General features: G+C 35.2%; 1 protein-coding gene across 2 annotated transcripts in view; it reads left to right on the forward strand.

The window, feature by feature from the left end:
- Nucleotides 1-26,419, forward strand: part of LOC136028146 (growth factor receptor-bound protein 14-like) — a 243,917-nt gene that overhangs the window by 161,687 nt on the left and 55,811 nt on the right. The window contains exons 11-12 of one of the 2 annotated variants that reach the window (XM_065705809.1): nucleotides 5,700-5,793; nucleotides 10,817-12,137. The exons of the other annotated variant lie outside the window; for it this stretch is intronic. Of the exons in view, the coding sequence (XP_065561881.1) occupies nucleotides 5,700-5,793; nucleotides 10,817-11,008 (286 nt within the window). The 3' untranslated portion in view covers nucleotides 11,009-12,137. Of the gene's footprint in view, nucleotides 1-5,699; nucleotides 5,794-10,816; nucleotides 12,138-26,419 lie in introns of those variants that run through there. 2 annotated transcript variants of the gene reach the window in all.

Here is a 26,419-nt window from a genome sequence, read left to right on the forward strand (position 1 = left end):
ACCATAGATTGGTATGTTACATAATTTTACTGGAAATGTGAAAGGGTTTTCCTTTTTTTATGACTAATGCCATATAGTCAGGTAGCCACTCAACGAAAATGTGTCGGGTATGTGATCAGTGAGCAGCAGAAGGTTTGACAACGGAATATGGGGTAATCGATAGCGCTGATCACGAAAATGGGCGTTATATACTCGGCCGGGGGGTGCTTGACCGCGAAAATTGAAAATTTCGCGTTTTTTTACTATTAAATCACGTTTCGGAAAAATTTCCACAATGATCGCCAAATCTTTCGTAACTGATGCCAGAAGTGACGAGTACAGTAGGGACCATCGCGAATGACCTTGAAGCTTGCAATTTTAATTTTTTTTATTCGCGCTGGAAAAGATTTCGCGCCTAGATCCAGCTGGTAGTGGATAGTTTTATTATCTCAGACAGGAAGATTGCCACTATACTCAACAATGACCTTGATTACAACTCTCTTTCATTCCTAATCAGAATTATTAGTAAACTTGACAAGATTATTATTCAATAAGCTTGAATAAACAAAAAAAAGACTACTATACTAACACCTGCTACGGATTTCGTGAACGGCACTTGTTACTACAAAAGTTAAAAAGTTGCTCAGCATATCAAATTATCCATCAAGCATATCAAACTCGTCCATAAAACACTTCCCACCACAGTCACAAAGTAAATTGCAAGGTCTATTTCCAGCACATGAACATTTTTTGTACAGCGCTTGCACGAGCAGTACTGGGGGACCACACCTTCTGGAAATGCCTGAAGGGTATACACAACTGGCCTAACCCCACCGTCTTGAAATATCCAGCCAAATTGCAGGGGATCCAGAAACTGTGGCTTTGCTCGATTTGCTTGCAAAAAAATGTCCAACTGCAGGTACGCGCGCTTAGCATGACACTCAAAGGCAGCGTCAGATGGTGGCAAATACTTAAGCTCCCGCTTTCGAGGGCACAAATGCACTCTTAATTCATTAAGAGAGGTAAAGTGGTCTGGGTCTTTTCCGTATGAGGCAACAACGACCTTTTTGCAAATCACACTGAATTTTTCTAGAACCGCAGGGTCGAGCTTTGACTTCTGTATCTCTTGGACAAGCAAAGCAATCGGTTTCTCCAATCCCCATTTCTCGACAGCCTTGGCCACCACTCGTTTTCCTTTAGAAAACATGAAACCCACGGTATCACACCCTGAAAGCGTATGAAGAAGGCAGATGGAGTGAACAAAATCGTTCGGTAAATTGCTGCAAAGCCGATGTATAGGCACTAAATAGCTGTGGAACCTGACATAAACTTTCCGCTTTTCACAATTTGGGTGGTTCCCAACGAATAACTTGTAGTGATATAGCAAGACGACAACTATGTCTGTGTCATTCGCATCGACCAAAACGACATCGAAACCCCTCTCCAAACAGTCCAACATGTGTAACACAACTCTTGTATCGGCCTCTTCATGGGTACAGCTCAAACGCTCTTCAAAGTTTGTATCAGCATTTCCACTTCTGTTGAGCATCACCATTCTCATCCGGTCTCGAAAGCCTCCTGAGAGGTCCACAGTGAACCCTGCTTGCAGCAGGTGAACTGAGTTTTCAAACTCACCGAATAGAAACTCAATCAGTCTTGCCTTTGTCTTGGAATTTGAGAGCAACGAGTTCCAGTAATCTAGGTTTAAGTGTCTACCTAGAGCTACCGGAGACCTGTTTGAACATCCTCGCTGCTCATGGCAACCACCGCAGTCCTTTAGGCAGATCACCTTGCCTTCTTCGTCGGAATATCCAAAAATCCCATCATATCTATCTGCAAGGACGTGCAGCTCCTTAACGTTGCTGTTGAAAGACACAAGCGTAGAAAATGTCCGTTTTCCATAGCTCTCAACGGTTTCCGATGGATTTGGTGGATGGCTTCTGAGGTAGGGCATCAAGTCTACCACCCTTGAGTGAGTCGACTCACTGCTAATCTCGAGGTTAACGGGCCACTCGCTCAAGCTGATTTTTGTTTTCAAATACTCCAGAAGAGCTGACTTTGTTCCTGTCCGAAGCACAACCATTCCAGATATGGCACTTCTCTGGAATATAGAAGGTGCATATGGAAGAAGCTCATGGGAAAGCAAATTCTTTAGATGGTGAAGTCCTCTTTCGCCTGTAAAGTCAACACTCACCAATACCCTTTTGACCGTTTGAAGTTCAACATTGGTAAGGCTATTTACAGCACTAGAAGTATTGGTTGCTTTCTTCTGTTTCGCCTTCTCATTATTCATGACCTTTACTTTGCTAAAGGCACCTTTTTCACCGTCCAAGTAGCGATCAACCGCTCCGCTTCCAACAGATCACACACTGAGGAGATTGTCAGCTATCTCACTATCAACTGTCTCAAGCGTATAAATATTCAGCATATCTTCGTCAGTGGATCGAAAGGGATTGAGCCTGGCTTCCAGAACAGACTTCACTTTATCAACAGCCATGTGTTGCCGCAGAACGAAGGAAGGGTTATCTTCGTGGTGAGAGGAGTCAAACTCAGTCTGGGGAACAATGCGTAGCATCTCAGTGAATGTAGACGAGACTGAGGCACAGAACGGAAGAGTTAAAGTCCACTTCACCAGTGCCAACTCATTCATGGTAATACCCGTCATTCCACCTTCCGTTTTTGAATCTAAATTAATGGTAGATTCTACAGCATGGTCTGGGGATATGCAGTTGAATTTTGCATTCCTCCTCTTCACATTGAACAGTCCATTGTGGAATGCCTGATCTACTTCTTGAGGTTAGCCCTGCATCTCAGCCAGGTACTCAATCAAGCAAGTGCCATACTTATAGTGACCACATGCAACTAAATAAGGAAGCATTTTGCTAGCTCCTTCAAGATGGCCATCCCAGTCACCAGATCTTTCACTGTACAAAAACTGCCACAAAACCAGTACCATTTCTTTGTACTGCTTCCAGAACTTGTGGGTTTTTGAGCGTGCACGAGAAGTCTCGAACCTTTCTAACCACGGGGACAATGCGGTAAGTTTTTCCTTTAAACAGTTCAAGTTCTCATCACCCTCTCTTGAGATCTTCAAGTTTTGCAGTAAATCTCCCATTTCTTCAAAGATAGTGATGCACGATGAATCGTCTGATTCTGCGCAAAAATTTTCGAAAGCTTCCCAGTACAGAATGGATATTGCCTCGAGGACTAACGTATGAGCAGCGAGAGCTTTATAGTACGGTTTACCACTCATCACTTTCTTTGCGGTTCCTTCCAATAGAATTCCAGTCTCGTAAATCACCTCTTCTAGACCCGAGCACTTCATTATATGACCGATGGCACCCATGAAGTTCATTAAAATATGAAGACCGGCCATTCTGAGGACAACATCAGAATATGCTTCAGGATTTCTGACTCTCAGAGCATGAACGATTTCATATACGGCCTGGTCACATGTGACGACGGTGTAACTCAGTCCCAGTTCTCTGGCAGTTTTCTGGAAAGACTTAATGACTGCTGGGTTCGAGGGAGAGTGGGGAACCACTGGCAGGTATCCGATCCTGGTAACAGGAATATCAGCCTTACAGCCATACACTGCTGAGAAACACTTGAAACCAAAATATGGTTGAGATTCTGCCGAGTCACTTGATACATTAATGAGCTGCGTCGGCAAAGCTCTACAAAGAAGCCAGATCGTGAAAAAGTCTGAAACGGGAACTTTCTGGTCACCTGACAAACCAATGAGATCGCTGCATTTATCGGTCGCCTCTATTTTTCTCTTGAGGTACATCTTCCCAAACTTTCCAGGCTGAATCAGATTTGAAGACGACAGGGAAGGGTTTCTGTTCCAACTTTTCTTCAAAGAACACGCTTTCTTTAGTGGGCCGTCCGTGTTTGGTTGCATAATGATGCTTGTCGTAACATGTGACGTCGAACCGTCAGACGTCTCTTCCCGAAATAAAAGTACTCTTAAGCAAAATGTAACAAAAACCCTATTATTCCTTTCGAAAATTGCTCCAAGGACACCTGAAGAAGAAACAAAACTGGAAGATAGGATTCAGGTTGCTGTATACGCGAAGCGGCAACGGCGTTTTTTGTCGGCACATTTTTGAGTCCGTCGGCACAAACTGGACGCCCCCCCCCAAAAGCTAAACGGCTAGTGACGCCCCTGATGGTATCTGATACCACGGTCTAAAGTCGTTTTCGTAGTTACCGAAGTATCTGATACCCTGACGCATTCACACTGGATAGATGCCGCTGCTTATCCGAGCTAAAAATTGGGTCAATCCGCTTTTCTGTCAATAGTTCAAAAACGAGAAGAGTTAGAGAATTTCTGGATCAGTCATTTTGTAGGACAATAAATTTCCTACAGAAGCCATTAAAAAAAAATACACCTCAGTCAGGCAAATTTTCAAGATGGATCAAGATTAATCCAAAAGAGAGATAAATTGTGTTAACTTTTTCGTCGAAATTTTGTGATTACAACTGAACGGCAAAAGATAAAAATGTTTTGAAAAGAGAATATGATTCTTTATTTAATTACCTTCGATCTGAGGTATAGCTGAACAATTTTGGAGTAACCTGTAATTTTTTATCGATTTTAATATAATTTTTGCCAGTTAAGATGGATTTTTAGGGAATTTGAAGAAATGTGGATGTCGCACCCATTTGTCGACTATATAACGCCGATTTTCGTTTTCAGCATGGTCGATTGCATTATATTGCACACTCAAACCTTCTGCTGCTTGCTGATCACCTCAATCCTTAAATATCAACATTTCTCTCGTGTGGCTCCCTGACTAATAGTAGATATTATATCCTGGAATGTTCGTCTAAACGCGACCTTAGGTATATTATTGCATGTTCGTACCTTCTTTCACAAAAGTATTGAAAATTAAACACTTGAGATTGAAAATAACATGGTTTTCACCATAATAACAGTACAGAAATGAAAATTGTTTTTATTATTCAAATTGAAAATTTTGCCAATGAGCACGGTTTTATAATTTTTGGGCTCTTTTAAGTAAGCATATAAATAGGGAGTAATTTCTATTTGATAAAACTTTGAAAGATTCCAGATCCTCTCCTGAAAAATAAACAAAAGAAAGAATTTCAATAGAATCTGTTTTCTAAGTCTTTGAGCTTGATAGAATCATGGGGACTATCAAGACTTCATTAGAATTTGAAGACCCGGAAGACACTTATTGAAACTTTTTGGTAGTTAATTTTAATTTGGCAAAAGACTAGTATAACAAAAAGAAATACCTGATTGCTTATGTTAATGTAAGAGAAGCAGACTATGTAGGGGGAAAGGATGTTCGCCCTTGGTGCTCAAAAGATTTTTATTCTATCTTAATAATAGATGCCAATGGAGAGGGGTATAACCGCTATATTAGTTTCGTGAGGAAGTGGGGGTCCACTTGAGGGAGAAAATCTTATACAACCAATTGCATGCCTGAAAAAATACATGCTTGCAAGTAATTTCAAGTTTCAGAATGGGACTCCTTCTCTCCCTTTTTAACCGTCTCACTGCTTATTTGAATCGAATAGTTTTCTACTATTTAGTGAGTAATGCACGAAGGTTTGGTACATATCTTTGCTGAAGACCTGAGAGTCATTTTAATAAGGTGAACGTAACGCAGATTGTATAACTTACATGTATTGAAGTTTGTTTTTCCTTTTTTCTTCTGTTTTATTTAAATTTTGCATCATTTTCTTAGGGCTTTCGTTGTCAGAGAAAGTCGGAGCAAAGCAGGAATTTACGTCCTATCCTATCTTTATCGTGGCAGAGTTCATCATGCCCAAATAACTCAGGTGAGAAAAAGTTTCAGTGTTAAAATACAAAAAGAAACAAAAATAGATTTCAAAATTCCAATAACATAAAATTGATTCAAAGAAAAATATAGTGTCTAAGCTTTGTATTGTTAGGCAATATGTTGCATCAATATATACAAGTATCTCAAATAACGTAAATTAGCTCAGTACTTAATTTCTATATATATATATATATATATATATATATATACATATAATTAACGTATATAATAACTATAACTTCATAAGCTATAAAGTTATATAAAGTCAATATAAAGTATATTATAAATTTAATTACCAAAGTAGGAAAACAGTCTTCCTTTCTCCTTCTGTCTTTTTTTTTATTATAGTTTATGTTTGTTTCTGTGTTTGTGTTGCATTGATGATTTCTTTTCTCATATATATATATATATATATATATATATATATATATATATATATATATATATATATATATATATATATATATATATATATATAATTTGATTTTGGACCAAGAAATAGTAACTTAATCCAAGATTCGGAGCCTGTGAGGTGTCTAAGCAAAGCATCTGTGCTTTGTCAATTCCAACTTGACATGACATGGTGAGATGATGCAGCATCAGCTTGGAGGTTAATGATTAAAGAAATGAAGTGGTTTATGCACTAGGGTACCGATGATAATACTGACAAAATTCCATTGATATCGATAATGTCATTGGTGTCGATAACCCTCAGCTGCATAAATACATAACTTGCAATTTATTTATTGCTATCCTCCTCTACTAGGTAATAATTGTTACTTGTACCAATAGGAAAAAATTGTCTAGAAAAAACAACCCTTCTCAAATTGATGCCTGGTCCCTAGGAGCATCAGTTCCTTAGTCCAAGTTTGATATCTATCCATTTTTTTGTCTGATGTGTAATTTTAGATTTTCCTCAAAATATTTTAAAATAGGACATTTTTTTCTACTTTTTACAAGTTTAAATCATTTACGGAGAAAAGTTATAAGCAGTATCAGAATTTTTCGTGAATGAGTGAGTGTATATATTATATATTCGTGAGTTCGTGAGATGATATATCTGAAAATGAATCATATGGTATAAGCATATTGATGGTGCAAATTATACAACTTTGGTTTTGTCACGAAGTCGCACGTTTAACGCATAAGAAACGTGGTAACGGGAACAAAAGCTGATGGGAATGTAAACTTTAAGAAGCTCCACTAACATCGAAGTTGAACTTAATGTGTCTGAAACATAAATTTATAAGTAGTTTAAATAACATAGAACAAGGAAATTGGAACAAAATCTAGTTTAAAAATTGTAATTGCTATCTTTCGTTTTACTGAAAAGTAAAGGTCAACGCATTTGTACTAAGTTGGCAGTAGGCTTATGCAGCATTAAAAGTAGCTTCAACGCGAAATAGTTCCCAGAATACAAGAAACGTCTTTTTTCCTTATTTATTATTCTATAATTCGTAAGATGCGCTCTGGATAGCGTATTTCTTCTTGGTAACACTTGATGTTTCCAATAGTTTCTTAATACAAGAATAAAACTTTTAAAAAAGTGATATAATGCTAATAATTACAAAAAAAAGCGATACATTAACTGTTTTAAAAGGGAACCCCATGGGTGTCCATAGCTTCCTTTATTGTAAGTTTTAATGAATTTGCTGATGGCAGCATTAGGGTCTATAATACCATATCTCCTATTCACCCAAGAATTACTTGCCCTGGCTGAGATGTATAGAAGATATTTAGCATACCGGTAATAAATTTGCTGGAGTTACGTTAATTCCATTGGCTAGAAGGTACGCCAAAAAGTGGCAACGTACAAAAAAATTGGAAGCTTACGGGAAATATATGATTTAGCTAGTAGCCGTGACTCAATGAAGTGTATTAGATGCTACGCTACCATAGGCTCTGCATATCTGGCGCTGGAAATGACGAATGAGGAGCTTTCTAGTTGCTTTAAGAAAGTCACCCATTCACTGGGAGGAAAGATATTTCATTCCTGGTTTAGGAGCAACAGGTACTTTATCAAGATCAACTCTATATCATTTGGGAACTGGACTTCGGTTGATTAGTACCGCTTCTGACTTTTCAGTGTTAAACTTAAGATTTATCTTGAAATATTCTTCATTCAGAATGGAAAATGTTTTCTCCAACGTCAGGACCGTTTGGCTGGGGTTGAAGTCATTGTCCGCGTAAGCAATAAGAGATTCATCTATCCCTTCTAAAATGCAAGGGGAAGTCGCTTGGGATTCTGCGTCCGGAAATCAGTTATTAAACGCGACTGGGGATGTAACGGCGCACCTTGCCTTACTCCACGGCTTTCAGGTATGACTACCTCTGTAATCATTATGTTAGACAAATTAACTTTGACAATTAAATGAATATATATCACACAAAATACGAATAATACAAGTACTGACCCAGCGCTTGTAGAGTTCAATGAGGATATGCGCATGAACTATCGAATCGTGAACGTGACTGGCATCATGGCTTCCTAGAACAAATGGCTCCTGACTTATCAGCATCAATCAAAACTGACGACAGTGTTGTCAGTGCATGAGTGCACCCTATTCCTTTCTGGAAACCAAATTGGTATTGGGGCATATAACATTTGTCAATCAATTCAGGCAATATCAACTTCCCCAAAATTTTACCAAAAGTTGTATCTACCGCTATTGGCCGGTTTGATGAACATTCATTTAAGGATTTGTTTTTTTTTTTATAACAGGAGTAAACTGCCAGTTGAAAACGAAGGAGGAACGATTCCTTTTGTGAACGCTATTTGGAAAAGTAGAGCAAGGCGGGGAAAAAGTGAAGGGGTTCCACATAGGAAGATTTTAGCGCAAACGTAGTCTATACCTCTCGAGAAGGGTTTGTTGAAATTACGGATTATGTTATAAACGTCAGAAACAGATACAGTAAACGTAACTACCTAATATGTTTAATTGCCTTTTCTTACTAGCGTACCTCTGGATTATTAGCCTTTCTATGTCAAATACGCATTCGTTCCACATAGGAGGATTTTAGAGCAAACGTGGTTTATACTTCTCGTTAAGGGCTTCTTGAAATTAGGGATTATATTATAAACGTCAGAAACAGATACAGTAAACGTAACTACCTAATATGTTTAACAACCTTTCCTTACTAGCGTACCTCTGGATTAGTAGCCTTTCTATGTCAAATACGTATTCGTTCCACATAGGAGGATTTTAGCGCAAACGTGGTCTATACCTCTTGATAAGGGCTTCTTGAAATTACGGATCATATTATAAACGTCAGAAACAGATACAGTAAACGTAACTACCTAATATGTTTAACTACCTATTCCTACAAGCATACCTCTGGAATAGTAGCCTTTCTATGTCAAATGCGTATTCGAGCGTTATATTTGAAGCCACTTCCTTGTTTAAGTGCCAAAATTATTAATTCAAGTTCTCACCTTTACATTTATAGAGATAAATAATTTTATTTTAGCTACTTTTTACTGTTATTAAAATTTAGTTTCAGTTGTTAAAATTGAGTTTTTTTAAGCAGCAGTAAACACTCAAACTGTTTTAAATTTAAATTATGTTCTTTTGTTTTTGGCTGTAAGTTATGGCTTTTGGGTATTTTGTTTTCTAGGTTTATTCTACCGTTAAAATGTTTTATGGAGAAATGTATTTAATGACCTATAGTAAAATGAAAGCGATAATTGAAGGTGAAACGACTTTTTTAGAATATATACGGGGGCGGATGTTACATAATATTTTATTCGCTGACTGTTAGTTGGCGAGCACTAAGTAATTTACCCGTGTAATAATATTCCGCGGTATAGTCATTGAAGGTTTCAGACGTTACGCGACTTAGAGTCTTATATTCTGTGATTTAGTATCATCTCTGAGCGACACTATATGAAATCTGTGTTCATTAACGGAAATGTAGGGGGTGGTTGACAAAACCATATTTTTAATGCATTACTCGGGGGGGGGGGCAATTTTTCACTAAAAATACCAAAAAAGCTATTTTCAGTGAAGATACCAAAAAAGCCCTTTCCAACGAAGATACCAAAAAAAATAGGTATTTTTTTTTCAAATCAATTGGGGGCATAAAATCGTGGGTGGGGCAAAAGACCCCCCCCCCCAATAGACGTCACTGTACGATTCATCTTCATCGTTGATTTCAAGGTCATGCTTGCGTTACAGAAATGCCTGTAATGCATACGTATACATTGCTTTTATTTTAAATGCAGGTCTGTGAGTTCTGGTACATAGCTATTACCACTACCAACTTTGGTATTAAGATCACCTTTCATCTTCAGGCATAAACGCGAGTATCGAATTTTTCACTTAATCACTTAAAGCTAAGGCGACTCCAGTTTCGTGCTTCCTCTCCTTTCCAGAGAAGAAGACTTCATATCCATCTGCATGCATATACCCAAAACCTGAAAGTGTGGCTTCCGATAGAGCTTCTTTTTCCAAGCTTATATGAATCGGAACTCTTAATTACTCCCTGTCTGCGGTCAGGTTGAGTACGTGAATTAATAGTCCTTGCATTCCATAACGCAAGGTAAAAAGATTGCTTTGTTGTCAGAAAACGTATCCAGTGATGGTCCGTGGTCGTCATCTGTCAAGTCAAATCAGACCTGAGGTAATATATTGTTGATTCAAAATCATTGTTTTTTGGAGATAGGCGATTAGCCCACCGCCCAACACTCTTTCTTTCCTGGATTGGGACTGACTGTTCTCCAATACCCCGAGAGGCGTGGATCGTTGCTGGTGGAGTTAATCCATAATAAAAGTTCCTTCGAAAGCTGGACAATAAACTAAAAAAGCAATAAAAAGTAAACTCAACTAAAAAAAATTACGCTGAAAAATAAAACATAAAAATCACTTCATATTTTCTACCTCTCCCTTCCCCTCCTCTAGAAAAATATCCGTAATTTCCTGAACCCACAAAATATGAATTTACTTATCATGCAATTCGCTAGAAATACCTCATGACATTAGTTTTTCCCAGGTAACTTATTTAATGGCTAATTTAATTTACAGGTAATGGATCAAACACGCAATACTTCATGCTTTAGTTTGGATGGTGGAAAAACTAAGTTTTATGATCTGCTTCAACTGATAGAATTTTATCAACTGAACAGCCTATCATTGCCAACTCAACTGACTCACTATGTCATGCGTCCTTCAACAAAGCCCTTTATGACAGTGCGATCACTTGCTTCCAGTTTTTGACTATTTTCTCTCTCGTTATGTATAGTCTTGGGTGAAACCAAGGTCTGGTTGGTGACCCGAAATCAAAACACGTTCTATGCTGTGCTTAAAGTTTAAATAATGTGCTTTGGTTTTGGGAGGTCGAGATTATTCTTAAAGTAATAGCAAAATCGTTTGGCAAGAAAATTTTTTTTCTTTTTGTTATTTTAATGCGTTTTTGTGAAATTGAATGCTAGAGAAAGGAGTGGGCATGAAATGAAATACTAGAAATCCTTTTTTTAAGATTCAGTAATCTGTTGTTGGATAATTTATATTCCTATTTATGATTAGAAAGAGTTCCAAAGACTTGGGATCTTCACCGAGGATTTTAAGAGGGGGAATTCTGCCGTGTTTTCCATAAAAGACGTATATCAATTTTTGGCATTTTAGATTTTTATGTGCCGTATTATAAATATCAAGGAGTCAATCCCTGGATAGAAAATGCCATAATTCACTTAAAAACGATCCAAATTTGCTAACAAAATAAGCTGCATTTTAAATAGCTTTGGTTTTTTGACGGTTTGACTTGTCATGATATCTTGAAATATGATTGGTTCACTAGTACAACAAAATTGACTTATTCATCTTTTTTCCCCTCTAGAGGGCTAAAATGGCCTGTCGTAAAAATATGTCATATCTGTCCTTGTTTGATGCTTGATTAAGTGTTGAATTTTACAATTAAGTTCCTCTTATAACACTGCTGAATTTCTGTTTGTGTATAAATTATTGTTTACTTCAAATTTATTTAAGATAATAACTTTTCAGTGTATGACGTATTGATTTTATAGCCAAGATGACATATTGATAGTCGAAGGATAGTATGTAGGATACCCTTTGTAGCTAGTTATTTATACATTAATCTCTTTAATATTTTGTATTCGAGGTTTGACTGTATTTCTAGTAATTTTTCTTCTGTTATTGTTTTAGGGAGAAAATATTTGCGTTTTTCATATCTCTTTTAAATGGCCTTCCGAAAGTTTGCAGATTAAGCAATTATGCAATATTGTATAGATGCATGTCTTAAGTTTGATATGAACTTAGCTCAGACATGTACGCTTGACACTTTTTTGTGATGCCAAACATTCCGCGGAAAACACATGAAATTAGAGACAAATAAAAAAAAAGTATTTTGTGGGGCCTGAAACTTGCAATCTTGACTATCTCCTTCCTTGCAACTTGACTATCTTCTAAAATAAAGAATATTCTGAAAATGGTCCAAAAGAAAAATTATGCTTGCAACAGTTTTTTTTATGTTAGGTACTGTATCAGGTTCAAAAACCTGGTCTATTTTATTTTCATTATTAAAATCGGGGCAACAAAGAAAAATTTTTGTGGCCCTTGATCATTTTTCCTTAAACTCCATTATGGAACGCCATTACTTAAAGATGGTATGTTGGGGTCCAACAGTCGACCCAATACTAATTGCCACTCAGTAACACTGGTTAGCGTATCTCCCCAGTTTTCAGATCAATTGACTTGAAAAATTTCATTGGTAACATATTTACATAGATAAGTTCATCTAACTTGTTCGTGAATCATCTGATTCAAATATATATATATATATATATATATATTATATATATATATATATATATATATATATATATATATATATATATATATATATATATATATATATGTATGTATACCAGTGTATTTATTAAACAATCCTGTGTAAGAACTACTGTTATTTTCTTGCCTTTTCTTGTATTTTGTAAATTTATACTTGCTCTTCCAAAATTATGGATCTCTTTTTGTTTTTGTACTCTTCACCTTTTTTAATTTTTGTCTGGATATATTTCGATTTTTTCTTTTTATTTAGTGAGGATTTGATTAGAGGTTTGTTTTAGTTGTTAGATGTGACCAGGATGCCAATATTACTTTTTGTGAACTAAGCTGCTAAGTGCAACGTCTTAAAAACTGTTTGTTTCAATTTTCAAGTGTCGTTTTTTTCCTCATGAAAAAGATGGGCAGCACATTTGGCGATTTATTTATCTTAATGGTGACAAAACCACTCTTAACTAAGTTGTATACAATGAACATCTCTGTGTTTAGAGCTTCTTGTTACCTTATATGTTTTCTTTCTTTTTTTATTACTAATTGCAAGATTTCTTTTTGAAGCTTTAAGAGAGGGTTTAAAATACAGAGAGGATTTAATTTTAAAAGTGAATATTTCTTACTAAGACTAAGCCAGCCAAGGTAAGTCAAACTTCGGTAGAAACAACTTTTATGTTGTTTAGTTTCATCTTAAAGCTACGCTACGTAATTCTTTAATACAAGCAATGAATAGTTTTACCTTTGAAATCTATCTTGATGTTTAACATATTGTTGACTGCTTTTGTTTTCACTTTGTGACTTTAATACTGCCATATATTACTCTTATTATCACTTTTTACGCAGTTTCTTGTATAATCACCTATTTGTATTATTTAACTTGGTCATTTTGGCCTCCTTTTTTCTAACTTAACTTCTATACAAATTTAAAGCCATCTTTTTTCTTAACGGGACGGGTTTGAATTGTAATCTTAACTGTATTCACACCTCGGAGTCGGGAACATAATATTTTTCTATGCATAATAGTCAATAAATAGTCAATAATTTTCTATGGTTGTGACTTTTCTGTCTTTTATCTTTGGTGCTGGTTATTGTCTAAACTAGCTTACAGCTAATATTTTAAGTAATATTAGAAGTATATGTAATTTTGTATATATGATAATATAAAAATTTATATTTACCTTTAAAATATTTTGATTAAGCTCTTGTGTGTTTTTAAGTTGCACAAAAGTATAGAATGGCTCATGATATAGAACTTGCACTAAGGGTTCAAAAATGGGGATTAGTGAAGATTTTGATTTAATCGTGTAATTTAGTTCGGTTTAATTTAATTTAGCTGGAGACTTCGGTTTAGTTTGTAGAAAAATAAAATATCTCTAAAAGAGACAAGATTGGACATGAACCCCTTAGATTGCCATAGATTTACCAGTTTACTTCCGGCTTTACTATGTTTACTAATAGACATAGTTGGTAGTCGACGAGGGTCTACAGTTATATAGGTGATAACTGAAACAAAATGGATGAAGCTATTTAAGATAGTTTTGCGTAACCAAGCTTTTAGGGTAGCAGTCGATTTCTTAGGGTATCAGCTTATGGCCTAGTCAATAAATCTGAACTTGTGGATAAACATGACTTCTTTTTGCTGCTCTTAAAGTTTCTGAAATAACACTCTATTTCATATTTTTATACAAATGAATTAGATGTTTATGGTGTTGTAATATTCCTCTAAAATAACCCTCTATTTCATACTTTTATACAAATGAATTAAAAACCAATGAATAAAATGTTTATGGTTTTTTATTATACTCCCAGTGATTTTAAGTAAAGTGGCATTTTGAGTTATAGCCATTCTTAAATTAAAACGATCTTTTCTGCGAATGTAAACCCTTCAAATTGGTCTGGTTTCTTTTACATTTATTTTCTCAAATTAATTTTTTTAGTCAAAAGACTTTTCTGTTTGGGGTATAGAATGTCATTTTCATCCATCAGGTTGGTCCATTTGCCATTATTTCCTACGGAATTTGCTATAGTGTTACAGCAGCTTTTTTCGTAATTGTACCGTGAATCTTCAGGGACGAATTGCCGTCATAACGGCAACTACGGCAGTCATAATGTGTCTCTTATTCTTGCAATACAAAAATCCTAACAATCTAAATTCTTCAACTTACTGTACAATATAATTGCAGTAACATACAACTTTGTCACACTCTCCCCCTTAGCGCTTCATGACCATGAAGGAACAGGGGAGAACAAAAATATACCAACAAACAAAATGAACAAAAAGCAAAATTCAATCAAAATCACTAACTAGGCAGGGGAGTAGCGAACTCAAAAAATGTACTCAATAAAAGTCACATAAATCGTACTGAAACAAATATCCAGGCCTAATCCAGAAACACCTACTCCACGAGAATTCGTAGAAAAAAATAATTGGTTTAAAAAAAAAAAATCCCTAAAATGAAGAGCCATATTTTCTAGATTAATTTATAGTCTTGTTCTTTAGAATTTATTTTGATTGTATGGTAATTAATTGAACTTCGTGTTACATATCTGTCCAGCTGGAATTCTTTGAATTCTGCGTCAGATTAAGCCGCATGATCAGAAGGAAATAGAATTACTGAATCGCCATTGATGATTCAAAAGGTAATTCAAGGCTCAATCAGTTGCTTCAATCAGGTTTTACATATGTATTTGTAGACTCTCCACAATTTTGGAACCTGACGGTTTTTTTTTCCGAATTTTTTATCGTACTTTTTCACTCGTAGAAATAGTTTTGCCTCTGATAGAAAAAAAGCTCTTATTAATGAAACTACTAAAACTTGGAATGTATTTTGTCGTTTTTCCTCTGCTCTGAAACTTATACCATGTGACATAACACCTTGAACTAGTGGAGCCATTTTGTCTTAAGACATTTCATTTGAATCTGCTTTCTAGACTGAATTGGTGTATTTTCTCCTTCACTTGTATCCTAAAATAATAAGTTTAAATCCTAAAGAGGATAAGTGTAAGTGATGTGAGTACATCTGCTAAATTTTAAATATAAATAAAAGAAGACTCACTGAGTGGAGTTGAGGTGGGATAAAAAAAAGGCAATAAATTTTTTTTGATGAACTCTCTGATTCTAAATTTTTGCGTACCTGAAATTAGGCATGTTACCAAGTATATTTCTGATATATATGGAAAAAACCCTATTGAATTGGAAAGGTATTTTGTAAACCTATTAAACCTGATACTCTAGTTAATGAACTGTCATAGACACAAGTAAAACCTTACAAATTGAAATAGGTTTTAATATTTATTATTTACTCAAATACATATGTCGATTTTAGGTTCTCGGGGTCATTTTTACCATGCACGTAAATTCTGTACCTTTCCTTAGATAAATTAACTGTTTTATAATATTCCTCTTACAGAAATAAAGGGGAAAATAAAGTTAGGGCATAATGTTTTGTAATTTTTATTTTAATATTACAAAAAAAAAATTATTTCTTTGGATAACCATGCATTGATGTGGGGTGTTTTTTTGCTTGACATAGAGAGATGGAATCTTGAAAATAAGGAGCTTAAATTCACCTTAGATAAATTTTCCATAGATAAATTACCTGTTTTATAATATTCCTCTTACAGGAAGTTAAGTTAGGTATTTTGATAAAGTGGGAAGTCAAGTTAGGGTATGTTGTTTTGTTTTTTATTTTTTTTTAAACATTACAAAGGAATTTTTGTCATTTCATCGGATAGCCTTGCATTGATGTAAGGTGTGTTTTTTTTTCGACGCATAGAGACGTAGTCTTAAAAATAAGGAGCTTAAATTTACTTGTTGAAAAGTGTGACACGATGTTTGAACAGAAAACAGTGTTTATATGACGAAAAAAAAAATCATCTTCTATCATGAATTACGTGGTATTGAGAATGTTCTGTCCAAATGTTAGATTCAACGACATTTTAGGGGAAATGACCTTGTTTTGTAATTGATATCGTTTCGAATTTACACTTTTCTGAGAGAAAAAAATTGGGATTATCACGAAGAACGTCTGCCGTTGAGGCTTGTGCGTAATTTTAGCTGTCATTTTTCAGACAATATGCGATTATGTGCTAATATCAGAGGAAATGAAGGCACTCAATATCTCACAAATTTAAACAATGTTGATGAGCAAATTCCTGATGAAAGACACAAAAACGAAACATATTTCTAACTTTTTCAAAATGTATTTTAAGTCACACTTATGATGATTAGCTCAATTTATTAACCTTATTCTGTCAGTGGTGAATCTTTAGCAAAAATTCAATGGTGTAATTTTGTTTCTATCCGAAGCCATTTTTAGGGGGGCTCGGGCTATTTCTTGTAATTCCCATAAATTTGTTTTCAAAATAATAGTTTGCTATTAAAACTAATTTAGATAATAGTCACCATTCCTGAATCAGCTAGAAATGGCAATTTTTCTCACAAGCCAGTTTTGCTTTGTTTTTTTAGTATGGGCTTTTTTTTAGTAGTATGCAACCTTGAAACATGAATTTTATAAGTAGGAAAATTAAAACTTACTATAAGTAGGAAGATCGATAAAAAAAAAAAAAAAAAAAAAAAAAACTTGAAGACATGTGAATTTTTAAATGTTTACTTAACTAAATTACTGTAACCTAGAGAACATACATCAAATATGGCCTCCATCAATTTTGAGAATCCTGTTATTTTATTTTCATACAAACGTAAAGCTCAACCACAGCTTTAGAAGTACATAAGTACATTCGCAGCACTCCCGCAGACAAGCTTAAAAGAAAAAGAAAAAAAAATCCACTTTATGATAAATTTATTTGCTTTAAGGAATAATCCTGTTGAAGTAACCCAAAATTGAAAGAAGAAAAAACACTAAACGATCCTCTCTTTTTCACACAAAACTCATCCGAATCATTATTCTCTGTAGAAGTTAGAAAGTAGATAGTGGAACAGATAGTACTTTTACTGTGTATTAAATACTTTGTGAGGGGTTTTTTATGGGTTGCTAGTTTTCTAAAACTACTCCTTTCTAATCTCGTCCAGTGGCAACCAGTTAGGTGAGCCTTGGAATTTCTAAGTTCAAATTCAGTGGTGGCGCTTGAAAGTTTTTAGTCTGCTGTATACTATCACTGGATTTTACATTCTTCTCAGTTTTGAGTCCCGCTCTACATATGATTAATCCCTAACTTGTGTGGTTTGCCGGTTCATTTGGCCGTGCTTCGTTTCTGAAGTATCTTTATTTTAAAAATCGACTATGACAATGAAATTTCAAAACCCTGTCTTTTGAAAATCACCGTTGTTGTTATATACGCTGCTTGATTGATAGGGGACTAAGTAAAATCCTTATTTGTCGCTACGAAAATTGCAAATAAAATTTCTTAGAATTGGAATTTACTGTTTTTGTCGGAGATTTTCTTATGTGCATTTGGGTGGTCGCGAAATCTTTTCGGGAGTCCATATTTCAAAATTGAGTGGAATTTATTTCTTTTTTCATATTTGTTTACTGAAAAGCAACGCCGTATCCAGGGATGTGGGGGTACCGGGTTTGAATCCCCCCCCCCCGTCCCTCCTCATTTTCTGTCTGACTCTTTTGTGACACTCATAAAACCTAACAAAAATGCTTATAAACAAAATTCTTATGAGCTTTTTAAAGTTTTTTGTACCCCCTCACTTCCAAACGATAATCCTAGATATGCCCTTGTTGAAAAGTGTCAGTTAGAGGGTTTGATCTCAGATGACTTAAACAAAAAATGATAATGACTGATTTTTCTACGCATTTTGATTATCATAAAAACTAAACTTTTTTTTTTCTTATGTTGTGACAAGGAAAAATTACTGACCTGATTTACTTGCTAGTTACAGATTACTGGTAATGCAAAATGTGAAGATTTTTAACCATTCATTTGATTATAGCTTGCAATAAAAATATAAAAAGTGTGATTTTTACTTAGTGCATCCCAGACGTTTAAAGTGCTCATTCTTAAAGTAGTTTAATCTTAGTTTAAACTCATTGTTGGTTGTGTATGAGGTGGCCAAAGTATTAACTTTAAATAGTGTGTGTTGGATTAGGGGTGTTCGTTTACGTTGATGCCTTATCTGGTTTAAGCCTGTAACGGGTATGTTGCCGTTGAGAAGGTGATCTTCTAACTGACAGGGTTTTGGGTAAGATTGGGACTGTCAAAATGTTTACATTCTTTTCTAAATTTTTGTCAGCTCAAAATTTATTTGTCTCTTAATTACATGCTCCTCCTTCCCAGTTAGAATTCCTCTATTTAGTCACTAAGCTCAGTCTCCTCACTTTTTCTGGATTTTTCTCTAGTTGTTTCCACTTTCTTCTTATTTTTGTTACTTAACTTGTCTTGTGGTCAGCCAATATCTAAGTTTTTGCTTCTCTGATGGAAGATACTTCTCTTGTTTTCGTTTTTTTTTTTCAACTGAATAACGCTATAGATAAGTTTCAATGCTCCTTGCCAATCTCCTACAAAAGAAGTTATGCTAATCTCCTTTCAGAGAAGACTTGGAAAGCCAAAAATGCGACATAACTAAGTCCTTAGTCATCTCATGAGCTTTAAGTCCGTTTATTGTCATCGGGAAGTAAGACCGAGGGTTGGTGTCATATAAACGGGGCTATTGTTTTATATAGTATTTACTTTTCTAGTTTCAAAGTTTAAACTGTTTTTAAAAGATTTTGACTCCACAAGTTCTATTTCTTTGTTTTTAGGTGATAATGAACCTTGGTTTGTTGACATTTCATGAAATTTTATCTTTTCTAGTATATTCTGTAACTATATAGAAACTGTAATAAATAAAATATATATTTCACAACACAAGCTTTATATATTTATATTTATCTCATAGTATTTAGTGGTTTTGGACATTAATATATTATCTTATTAATTTTCGTTATTTTCTTATGTTTATAATTTATCTAAATTTTACGTGTATAAGACTACTTCAATACTACTAAATGAAGTTTGTTATGTAGAAGGAATCCTCCCCAACGAAAAACTGCGAGTCATGAGCTAACTTAATGGACTGTTTCAATTATTAAAAAAACGTCCAGTTTCTATATATTTTAATGTCATTTTTATCTTTGAAAATTTTTAATCGCGTGGCGAAAATGCACGTGTCTTAATTTTGAAGATTTGAGTCCGAGAACTTCCTGTATCCAATTTATTTTATTCAGTTTTATGTTTTTTTTTAGAAACATGTGATGTTAGATATTCAACAAATTCGTCTGGAGAATTCTGATGATCAGATTGAAGCCGGGGAATATGTGCAAAATAGGATACTCGTTTCGAATCAGTATCCCACTATGTATTCTTCTTTAAATTCAATGGCGATTAGTACCACGGCACTATACATTAATTATAAAGTCTAGTAACTAAATATTACTATTTAAGCTTAGGTACTACTATTCTAACATTTAAATATCGCTGCCGTAAAGTCTTTGCCTTGGTTGAAATATTACGGTACTTAGATAAACATTTTTTATATTGTATTTTGCATAGAATGTCAAGTTCTTATTGGTGCGTCTTAAATACCGCTGAAGTCCTAAGTAAAATGTCTTAAAGGCCAATGAAAATAAAACAGGTAAATTCACCCCTAATGGATTATAAACAATTTCTTAGATTATTCTGCTTTTCATTTTTCATTAAAACGAACAGATAATATTTGATAACGGGTAAATTTTAAATTACGAAAGTGATATCATATATATATATATATATATATATATATATATATATATATATATATATATATATATATATATATATATATACATACAATAGAAAGACGGAGTATCTTGCTTCACATTCGGAAACTTCTATCAAGAGAAAAAAAAGGAGAAAAAACTACTCAACACTTAACACGTAAAAGAAAATAACGTAAAGAGAAAAAAAGACGCTATACAACGAAATTAGCGAAATTCGCATGCGATAAACTCGTTTTGCTAAACTGTTTTATTTTTCCTTTCAAGTTTTTTTTTAATATCTATTATTTTTGCGCGTTGACTGTTTAGTGTAGTCTTTCTCTTTTTTCAGTCAGGGTCGACCCAGCTCTAAATTGGTACTTGAAGAAATTTGGGTAAGGTAAACAGGAGGGGTGTGCAAAAGCACAGGAGGGCTGACCCCCAGCCATGCATCGCACTTCCTGGCTGAAGGGCCATGAAATAGAGATTAGTATTGTCGGTATGGACATAAAGCCCAATGCCACATTCTTTACCTTTTCACCTTTACCCTCTGGTTTTGATATCGTTACTTGTTCGATAAATATCGAAGTATCGGTGTAATCTTTTTCTATACTATTCAATTTAAACGTTTTTGAAAAATATTGATAACAACAATAGTCATCAGGTCTTATATTGTATGGTAATTTTAAGCTTACAAATCTAAAATATACTACGTTATTTGGCGTTATTTCTTCTATTTCGTTTTTGTCGTCTGCCTGTGAGCTTGTCTATTATATTGTGACATCATAGACATATTGGTTAGTACTTAGTTCGAATTTATGCACGGAAATCGAAAGTTTTGTCTATTATTTTTTGTGTTTATTCTACGGTAAATTTACAATAAAATCTGTAAATGTATATTTTATTTCGTTTTAGCAATATAGCGTCTTTAGGCTCCTATCTATTTGATTACGGAAGGACTTTTTTGTGAAATAAAGATCGACGCTTTCATCACCAATGCTTAGATTTGAGCTTTTGTGCGCCATGCCCCTTTAAGAAGTTACAAATTGGGTCAGAATGAAACTGGGAAAAATTGATTTTTTACTCTTCTCTCCGCACTTTTGTGTCAACTGCCTTTTAGAAAGGCTGTCCAATAGTATTAGAACACCTTTGAAGTATAATAGGAATTAAAGTTGCCTAAGTAACAGACATGAAAATCGTTATAAAGCTGTTTTTTTTAAAGAAGCAAGTAACTATAGCACATAAAAATGCTAACAACTACAATATAGTTTGTAGTTTCAACAACCATAAAAAATAAGGCTAACAACTATAATATAAATTATAGTATATATAATATAAATTATATAATATAAATTATAGTTGTTAGCTCAGACTGAAACCTAGTAACAAACCATGGCAGATAGCAACTAAAATTACAGAGTAAAGAACGCACTAAGTTAAAAGAATATAAACAGGGGACATCAATGTCATGGATGAAATTATATAACCAAAATTAAAGCTTTGAAAAAAACCTGCAAAGCGAGAAAAAACTGTCATTCCTAGCTGATTAAAGAATGACAACCACTATCTAAGTCAGTCTTAATCCACTATCCAAGTCATGTTAAACATAAGATGATGATGATCTCATCCTTCAACGAAATCCATTTTACAAATATCACCTTTGCTTGCATGATCACTAAAGGGCCTAAGCAAGTTGCATGATCAAGTAAGCTAAGCTTGCATGATCACCAAAGGGCCTAAGCAACTTAAAAGCATGTTCTGGCACATGACATTACGATAATTATGCTCGTAAAGAAATACGAAACCATCGCAGCTTTTTCTGCTCAACTACCAATGACAGTGAAAGCGGGATCTGATTGTTCGAATTGGTTAAGTGGAACTTGCACAGTCATATTTGTATCTTAAAAACTAGGAACGAGAATTCAACTTTTAATTAAAAAAAAACTCAATACAGTCGTATCACTTTTCTAAGTAATGTGTGCAAAAATAAAAAACGTGGACCAAGAATAAACACAAAAATAAGGTTAACGCGTATGCCATATATAGTCGAAGAAAATGTAGCTTTCCTTTGAAGGTGTAATTGCTTTAGGGACACATCACGTTGCTAATGTTTGAGTTTCAACGAATGAAAAGCGCGTCAAATTTTACTAATTAGGTTCGCTGATTTATTTTTTCCTGTTAAGCGTGACAATATTGACAAAAATATGGAACTATCCCTAAAAACTTCATAATTTGGAACATACAAAAAAAAATCTTATAAGTTGCTGTTTTTAGGTATGAATATACCAAAGAGAAGCCGGGGGAGGGGATGCTGTGATTTGGATGTCCTTGGTACTTAAGGTATTTGAAATTGTGTGTTTCAGTGACATAAGCTGTGAGGAACCTCTTATCTGGAACAAAGTGTCTCGAATTAGAAATCTTTAGATCAAGTGAAGTTCGTCAAAAATATGTGAAACGAATTCAAATAGGTATTCAGTTCAATTTTGAGAACTTTTTCTTGAATCTGGTATTCAGGTTGCCAGGCCTCCTTTTGTAAAGTTACAGGGGCCCTATATTCGATCTATTGGTTTTTTAGCCTTCGGCTCCTGCTAATGGTCGTGGTTTCAACAGAGTGGCACTTGGGCCTTTGACCCTTATTGAATGAGACATCACAGGGTTCATTTCACCTCCCTTAGTCTGCTTCGCTTCCTAAGGTTGGCTGTTCGGTGTTGGTTTGTCTTTATCGGTTTGCTTGGACATCTCTTATCAATGAAGAAATGACCAAAAGTGAAATTTCACGCTTACTACAAATGAAAAAAAAACCTTACTTAAAAGAAAATTGATAAAGTCGGCGAACAGCAAAAGTTTTCTGAGACGGTAAATTTGCGAATTATAAAAAAGAACAATTGTTATGAAGACTTTTCTGTTTCCTTTTTGGCAAATTTTTTTGGCATTCCCGACCAACCGACCGTAGTAATATATTATGAGTATTTCTATATAAATAAATCAAGTATTTGTCTGTTTATCTTCCTTTGAATTAGATTTTCAGCTAAACTATTTAAGCTAAAAACATTGAAATTTATTCAAAATATGGAACTATAAGAATGCAAATAGGCAATGAAAATCCCCAAAAAATGGAATATAAACGAGAAAACGGAAAAGTGAGTTCACGATAGCTAGCATTTGAGGGCTGAAGGCTTGACCGAGTGGATAAGCGACGACATAAGCTGACCTGCTAATCAAGCTAGAAAAATTAATGCAGAATTACTTTGAATCATTATGATGGACAAAGGCTACAAAGATAAAAAAAATGTGAAAATGAAAAAAAAATCAGAAATGTAATACGAAGATAACAAGTACGCAAGGGAGATGACGTCAGGCCCTATATTTTTTTTTGGGGGGGGACTGGCAAGAGGTAAAGATTAGCCAATCTCGCTAATCTTGATGTTCAGCCTGCAACTGGCGGCGATGACATTCTCATTTAGACTTCTGTCTTTAAGACACTTGTCGTCTCGACAGTTAGCACTAAGTCACTATCTCCAGTCTTCTTTGGAAAGTGGGCCTTAAGTTCTTCAGTTGTTACTTCTTTGATAATGTTAATTATCAAAAGTGAACAGGATTCCCTTTCTTTCTCTTAAGCTCAACCAGAATGTTACCACCAGACTTGACATTTTGAATGTCAAATTAGAAGTTGCTGGTAGGGAGCTCTTCTTATATGTCTGAACTGTTCTTGTGCACATACTCACCTACGTCAGAATAGTCACTCTAATCACGACTCTTGTCACGAGAAACACGCCTCTTCCTTTTTAGTCTCTTCGCTTCTCAACTTTCTTCCTTTCTAAGACGGACTTTCTTTGCAGATACAGCTTTTAGCTTACCAGAAGTAGGTTCTCACAGGGGGATGCCAGTGAAAACTTTGACTTCTTCATATTTTTTCCTGTTAATTTTCATCTGAGCCTTTTGGGAAGGGGTTTGTTTCAACGATCTCTTTGGATAAATCTTTTTTCAACCTTTGCTCCTCAATTGGAGATAGAATCTGTGTTGCATTGATATCAGGGTCTAAGTTAAAGGAGGACTTTAAATGTCCGACGGAACTTGCGATGTGCATAGAAACTTCACTGAGGAGTGGTTCATTAGAGGTGGTTTGAAGTCTATCGGATATACGCTATGAGAGGAACTCATAATCCTTGACATCATCTCTGTTTCTGGAGTAGACCCCACTTACACTGAATCCACAGATATTATTCTCAGAAGTGAAAGTCTTTGGATATGCTTTCCCCATGAGCTAGTAAATGTTATGCATTGATATAGTTTTACATTTATGGGCAGTCGTAAAACTTGTGGCTTTCTTGTTGTAACAGGCCTAGAAGGGCCCAATGACTGTCCTGTTTAGAGGCTGTAGTTTGTGAGTAGTGTGGGGAGGAACGATTAAAAGTACAGCAGCATTATTTTTAGTAAGATCAAGCGATTTCATTGTGCATCTACTGATGTGGTTGTCGACATGATCGATAAAATGCTAAAAGTAAATTAACAAAAAGGAGATAGTCATCCAACCAGAAGTTTTTTCTGAGCCGGTCATGATGGTTCCTGTTGGATCCTCCTTTAGTAATATTTCCGGACACTGCTTACCCGCTGAAAATAAGTAGAGGAGGGACTATATTCCCAATTGCATCAACAACAGCATAAATTGTAGTCAACTTGCCTCTTTCTGCTGGCAAGACTTTTCCTACTTGTTCCTAGCCTCGCCGTGAATTGATTCTACCAAGCTCGTGGATGATTGTCTGACCAAATTCGTCTACATCCCAGAGTTCTGAACTTTGTTTATCTAGGACTCGCTCCGGGTTGTCTAAGAAAGCACCTACAGAGTGACGGTTGAAAGCAGTCGCCCATCCTCGGCTTCTACCTTCTGGTGTCCTTACTGATAGAATTTTGTTTTGAGCCATAAAATTACGGTACCAACCCTCGCCTGCCATTCCTCCACTGTCTCCTCTAGCTTTGTATTTCCTGTTGTCTCGTACTTTTATACCCTTTGTAATTATATAGTTGTATGCAACTTTTTACGCTTCTAGGGCAGTACAGCCGAAATACGTATCAGATATCGTGTATAAAAAAAACTCTAGTCCTGTTTCTTACCCCTTTGCAAATGTTTGTGTCGTGTTGTAATCGGGTGTAAAGAAACTCAGGTTCAGACTTCGTGGGAAAATGCTTTGCCTCTCAACTTTTTTTCAAGTAGTCTTTCAGTGAGCCTCTAGGGACACCCATGGCAATTGTAGAAGATCTGATTGACTTCTTGTCAACTAAGACAGAAAAAACTGCTGGTTTCACAATTTTTGGATCCCAGCCTCCTGTCTTTCTCTTTTTCTTCCATTTTACTTCTAACCATTTTGTTGTGAATAAAATCTACCGAGTTTCAGTGCACTTACTGATCTGACAGGGTTAAATATCACCAAAGTTAATCAAGTTTTGGATTTGAGCCAGTGGCGGATCCAAGTGGGGGACGCCCCCCCCCCCTAACGTGGTGGTGATTTGTGGTGAATATCATGTTGCCACATTAAATATCGTATTTTTCGTAGAGGGTGAACAGCTTTTCATTTTTTTTTTTTTATGGCGGGGTGGTTTCTATAACATACTATTTTTGTATCAATATTTTTACATCATTTTTATTTCAACAGATTTATTAGAACTTTAACCCTCAGTAGATTCTAAATTAAATTTATGACCATTTACACAACCTACCTACGGCGTGTAATCGTTGAAGTTCCCTTTAAATTGCTGGCATTTCTTTGTTCGCACGTTTATCGGAGTAAAATATTTTACGCCCCCTACTAAAAAAAAAATCCTGGATCCGCCCCTGGTTTAATCTTACCTTCTACCTTAAAAGATATTATTTGCCCAGCTTTTATAAGCATACCCCACGTTTGGGCACCTTGGTTCGGCATGCTGAACTTACCCCAGACACTGTGGCCGAACGTGGGAATTCGCTATCTCACAGAATGACCCATGCGAACAGTACAGCAGTGAAGATACCGCATCTCGGAAGATGCCAAAAGACAGGCAATCAATAAAAGAACACAACGTGAGTTTATGCCCTATCTAGTATTCGTAATTAGTTGTGAACCTTCAGACAAAAAGTTGAACAAAATTAAAGATTTTTCTCAGCATAAAACGCCATCCA

This window comes from Artemia franciscana, chromosome 6 (assembly GCF_032884065.1).
Source record: "Artemia franciscana chromosome 6, ASM3288406v1, whole genome shotgun sequence".
NCBI classification, from domain to species: domain Eukaryota; kingdom Metazoa; phylum Arthropoda; class Branchiopoda; order Anostraca; family Artemiidae; genus Artemia; species Artemia franciscana.